Here is a 5000-nt window from a genome sequence, read left to right as displayed (position 1 = left end):
TTATTATCTTTATAATCATCATTTCCATCGCTACTTTCAATAATTATTACTATCATTATCATTAAAATTATCAGTGTCATTATTATTATCATATTTTATTATTAGCATTGTTGCTGTTATTGTTATTATCATCATTATAATCTTCACTATTATTATTGTTGTTATCTTTATTATACATTAACTTTATCATTATTATTTTCAGTGTTATTATTATCAGTATTATCGTTACTAATATTTTATTCACATAATCATCAGTGTTACCATTACTGTTTTTTTTTTTTTTTTACTATTATTAATGTTATGGTCATTTATGTCATTTCTTTTATTGCCATTATTATCACTATTATTATTGTCAATTCTTCTAATACTCTTATGGCATTAGTATTAATAATATAACATCAGTATTATTATTATGTGTTGTTATACTAATGTTGTAACAACAGCAACGGTAGAATATAAGTATCATCATCATAACAGGAAATGCAGTAGTAATTACATTAGCAGGTAATATTAGCAACAGCAGTAGCAGCTGTAATCATAACTGTAGTAGAAGCAGCTGTTGAAGTACAGTTGTAGCAGTAGCAAGAGTAGCAGATCGAATAGTAATATCGCTTACAAGCAGTACAACAGGCAATAATAACAGTAGCAGTAGTTACGGTAGTAATAGAATATACAGATGTAGCAGCTACATTATTTCTAAGAGAAGATAATAATGTTGTAGGTTTGTCCATTTAGCGGTTGTTGATACTGAACTCCCAATGTTTGTTCTATTTTGTACAGAGATCGCATAATTTACCTTCTGGAGAACAAAATGTTTGACATCGACTCCTTACTAACGGATGAATCCCGCGACTCCTACACGTTCGAAGCCAGGTAAGCTGAGCTTTGGGGCCGTTCGCAGCGAAACATTTTATTCCAAGTGAACATTCATGGCCTTTATTCTGGTTCGGGTGACTGATGGCATTTCTCTGTCTGCTCGTCTCCAGAGAAGCTCCGACGCTGCCCTCGATGTACGGCTACGACCGCCCCCGGACCAGCTACGGGCCCCCTCGCCCCCCGTCGTCCAGCTATCTCCCCCCTCGTCAGAACTACAGCAGCGCCTCCAAGCCCGGCTACGCCCCCCCGCCGTCCCCTTCCAAGTACGGGCCGCCAACCAGCAACTACGACCACCCCCAGACGTCCTCGTACCTCTACGACCCGCCTATGCCCACATACGACCAGGAGGGGCCCTACCCACGCTACCCGAAGTCGCCTCCAGGGTCCTACCTCCCTCCCCGGTACATCCCCCCGCCCCCCCGCCCCCCGCCCAAACCCCAACCCTGGTGGATGAAGTAGGTCGAGAGGGACGTGTTTCTCGTTAGGCTCTCTGCTCCTCCTCGGGTGGTTTGGGGCTCTCGCGCTGGTGCTGAGTCCGGTGTGCAGCTCGGGTGACTGATCCTACTGGATGACTGAGGCGGTAGCCGTGGCTGTAGCGCTAGAGTGCATGGGTGTAAGTGGATGTGACTGTGGAATGACATTATCGACAGATCTGTGTGCGTGCTCTGTGCCATTCATGTGTAACTGCAATGTGTGCGTGTGCTTTTAAGTGCAACTGTCAGTGCCGCTTGTGCTAGATCTTTCCAGCAACTTAACGCGAGAAAGGACGCTGGTGCAGTAAAAACAACTTTGTGCTTTAAGCCTTCGTACTAACCAGCTGTAGTCGGCTTCCCTTAACATGCTCATTGGTGGGTATTTGCGCTCTGGGTTTCCATGTCTTATATTAACAATTGTTTCTAAGGACATTAGATGTAATAGTGTCATGAATATCCGATATAGCGAGGTAATGGCCATTGCAGAAAGAATTGATAGAAAATTAAATACAAATATCTTTTTATATTTCACCATTAAATTAAAACATGCAAATTCTGAAGTTCCTCTCCTGATATGCAGTTTCATGTATTTCATAGCAGTGGCCATTAGCCGAGCTGTTTCCAAACTCAGCTATTTATAAGTTTATTCTTTCGTAGTTGATAGGACATTCACCTTGCTGCGATAAAATACATCTCGAGTGCCTTCCCGCAAATGGACATCTGCCTTCGATGTTGCTCTCGCGCTGTCCATTGGTCTTGTCGGCTGCCAAGAACCGCCAACAGACGTAGTGAATCAACTCGGTCTCTGACAGATGCTTGAAGGAATCTCAAGGGCTTTCAGTTAACTTTTTGATCTGATAGGATACGATATGCAAACTATCACGCCGACCCTACGTGAGCATTATAGGTCTACCGTGCGCTACATAGTTCTCCGAGCTCCGCCTCTACTTTTACCTTTGCTATAATGCCATGCAATAGGCATTACTGCGAGCTTCCATAGTGCCAGCTGCCATCCCCCATAGCGCCGTTCCTTAAGCTGCGCTGCTGCACCGTCCCCACTCAACCCCCTTTCTCCGAGGCGTCAGCGTCGCCTCGAAACAGAATCTCAGAAATGAAGCTTCTCGTGTCTTTTTGAAGTAACGCAGCCGTCGTCGGTGACCTTGGTCTGGAAGATAATGGGGCTGACGGAGCATTTTGCTGGTCAGCCTTACTTCTGTGATAAAAAAAGAGAAAAAAACTGATATTCTAGCCAATAATTCCTGTCTGTTTTTAATATCATACGGAGTTGTTACCCATGATTTCTCTTTCCCTTCTGTTTGATCTCCCCTTCCAATATCCTGTTTGACCCCGCTACCAGTCCTTGCCCTTCTCAGTCGTTTCATATATACGCGTACTTCTCCTTATCTGTCACTATCGTTATATTTATATGGGTTGATCGAGCTATGGGTGATAATATCCTCGACCAAGTAAAATCATTGTGAAGACGTCTTCCAGCTACATCCTGTAGAAAACCAGATATTTTACCAGATGTCAGATTTATTTAGGTTTTTCAGCGAGCATTTAAAGATAGAAAAACCTTTCTACTGGAGTCTCTGGAGTAAGAAATCCATTATTCCGAGATTTATGGACAGCCAAACAATTATTTCTCCCGCGTGACCGACTCCCACTCTGGTACTTAAGAATTTCTCCACCAGAGGTCTCATTAGGCTTGTTACACACGAAAATATTGCCGCGAATTCAACATAAATCACAAAGCTTTTCTTTCCCGATGTCGTTAATTGAAATTGGACTTTCAAAGGGTGGAAATCTTCAGTTTGTATAGCTGAATACACTCGGACTAATGGATTTGCGAAAGACTTTATTGACGGCAGAAAATTAAAGACCTGAAGGAGACGGTGTTAGAGAAAAAATGACCATTGGACAAGAACCAGTCACTTGCACATGGCTACATGTTTAATGAATAAGTCCAGATGATATGATGATACTGAGATTAATTTTCGGTGATTGTAAGCCAGTGCAGATGAGTGATTTTTGTTTTTAAGTGTATACCAAATATAAAACCCAAACCTGTTTAATAATTAATTAAGTGATTAAGTATGTCTATACTAGTTTCTAAATGTTTTAATTAATGATAATTTCCATTGCTTGACTTAAAGATTCATAAGCTATCCTTCTAATACTTCCATAATATCCTTTACAGAATATTGCCAAAGTTTCAGAGACAAATAACATCCAACATTTCCTTGCCTACTACTCTGCTAACGTTTCCCCAGCTTCTCCCAGTCCACTTTATTTTCTTAACAATACATTCATAATCTGTCAGAATGTCATATCTTCTTATTTCATTACTCTGTTTAAAGTTGCCCTTACATAATTACTTGAACTGCACTTTGCCATTGCTTTCAATTCCTTTGCAAACGCTTCCGAAAAAACAACTGAGACCAGTTCCATCACCCTGCCCTGCTTCCCAGTCTTCACACAATCATTATTTGTTTAGTTCTTTCACCTACGCAACGTTTTCCCCTTGGCCCACTTTCCTTTCATTGGATTTATTTTCATTTCCTTTTCACTGACAAATTTTCTTTACATCGACCTATTTTCATTTTTCATTGACCCATTTCCTTTTCATCGACCCATTTTTTTCTCTGACAAATTTCCTTTACCTCGACCCATATCTTTTCATCGACAAAATATCATTTCATTGACCCATTTCCTTTTCACTGACAGATTTTCTTTACCATTTTCTGTTCTTCGACCCATTTTCTCTTCCTTGGCCCGTTGACCTTTACGAATCGGCTCCTCCACCTTTCCCGAGGCTAATACTACCCACCCCCTCCTCCAGGATCATGCGGTCTTCCCTCCGCCGCCAGCGCCGCCAGGCCTCCTCCATGGACCTCTGCCCCTACGAGTCCGAGTTCATCATGCCCAGGGTCGGTCTCAATAACAAGGGCGACTGGATGTTCCTCGTCAACCTCAACGAAGTCTCCAGCGAATACACACAGTTGGTCGAGAGCAAGAAGTGCCTGTAGGTATTATGTATGTGTGTGCGTGTGTGTGTGTTTGTGTGTGAAGGAGGTACTGTTTATGTACAAACGTACGTTTTGTTCCTATTACCCTGCTTGCTTGCGTTTTGCATGATATATATATACTCGCCTCTTCGACGCTGCTGACATCATCCTCCCTTCCCGCAGCACGAACACTTGCACCGGAGCCTGCAACGTCCCCGACGGCTTCACCTCCGTGTGCCAGCAGCAGTACGTGCAGAAGCGGCTGATCGCCCTCGACGCCAGCGGGATGGCGCTTTCCACGGACACCTTCTGGTTCCCCTCCTGCTGCGTGTGCAAGCTAAACCCGATCGGTGGATAGTGGAAGAAAGTAGTGTAGTGTAGCAAAGAGGATGCAGAAAAATTCCTTAGTTGGGCCTCCTTCTCCGGCCTGAAGGGCGATTTCGATACAGAAATTTTCAGTCGTCATCTCTCTTTTTAAAATGGAATGCTTTATCCGAAACAGTTAGACATTTGTGGATTCACCCTCTGATGTTTTGTAAGGAAAAGAGAAAGATTCGGGTTGCATAGCTCGAGATACATTGGAGTCAGGACCGCCGCAAGCTCTGATTTAAAGAAAACGCAAAAAAGCCGACTTGAGCGTCGA

General features: G+C 43.0%; 1 protein-coding gene across 1 annotated transcript in view; it reads left to right on the top strand.

Moving 5' to 3' along the window:
* LOC113822032 (protein spaetzle 5) overlaps positions 1–5000 on the top strand; it is an 8876-nt gene that overhangs the window by 3239 nt on the left and 637 nt on the right. Inside the window, exons 2-5 of the mRNA XM_070125349.1 lie at positions 781–873; positions 987–1331; positions 4192–4374; positions 4541–5000. The exon at positions 4541–5000 is cut by the window's right edge and continues 637 nt beyond it. Of these exons, the coding sequence (XP_069981450.1) occupies positions 781–873; positions 987–1331; positions 4192–4374; positions 4541–4715 (796 nt within the window). The 3' untranslated portion in view covers positions 4716–5000. The remainder of the gene's footprint in view (positions 1–780; positions 874–986; positions 1332–4191; positions 4375–4540) is intronic.

Source organism: Penaeus vannamei, chromosome 9 (assembly GCF_042767895.1).
Source record: "Penaeus vannamei isolate JL-2024 chromosome 9, ASM4276789v1, whole genome shotgun sequence".
Classification (NCBI taxonomy): Eukaryota; Metazoa; Arthropoda; class Malacostraca; order Decapoda; family Penaeidae; genus Penaeus; species Penaeus vannamei.
The sequence above is the reverse complement of the archived record's forward strand: the minus strand, read 5'-3'. Positions and strand labels throughout refer to the sequence as shown.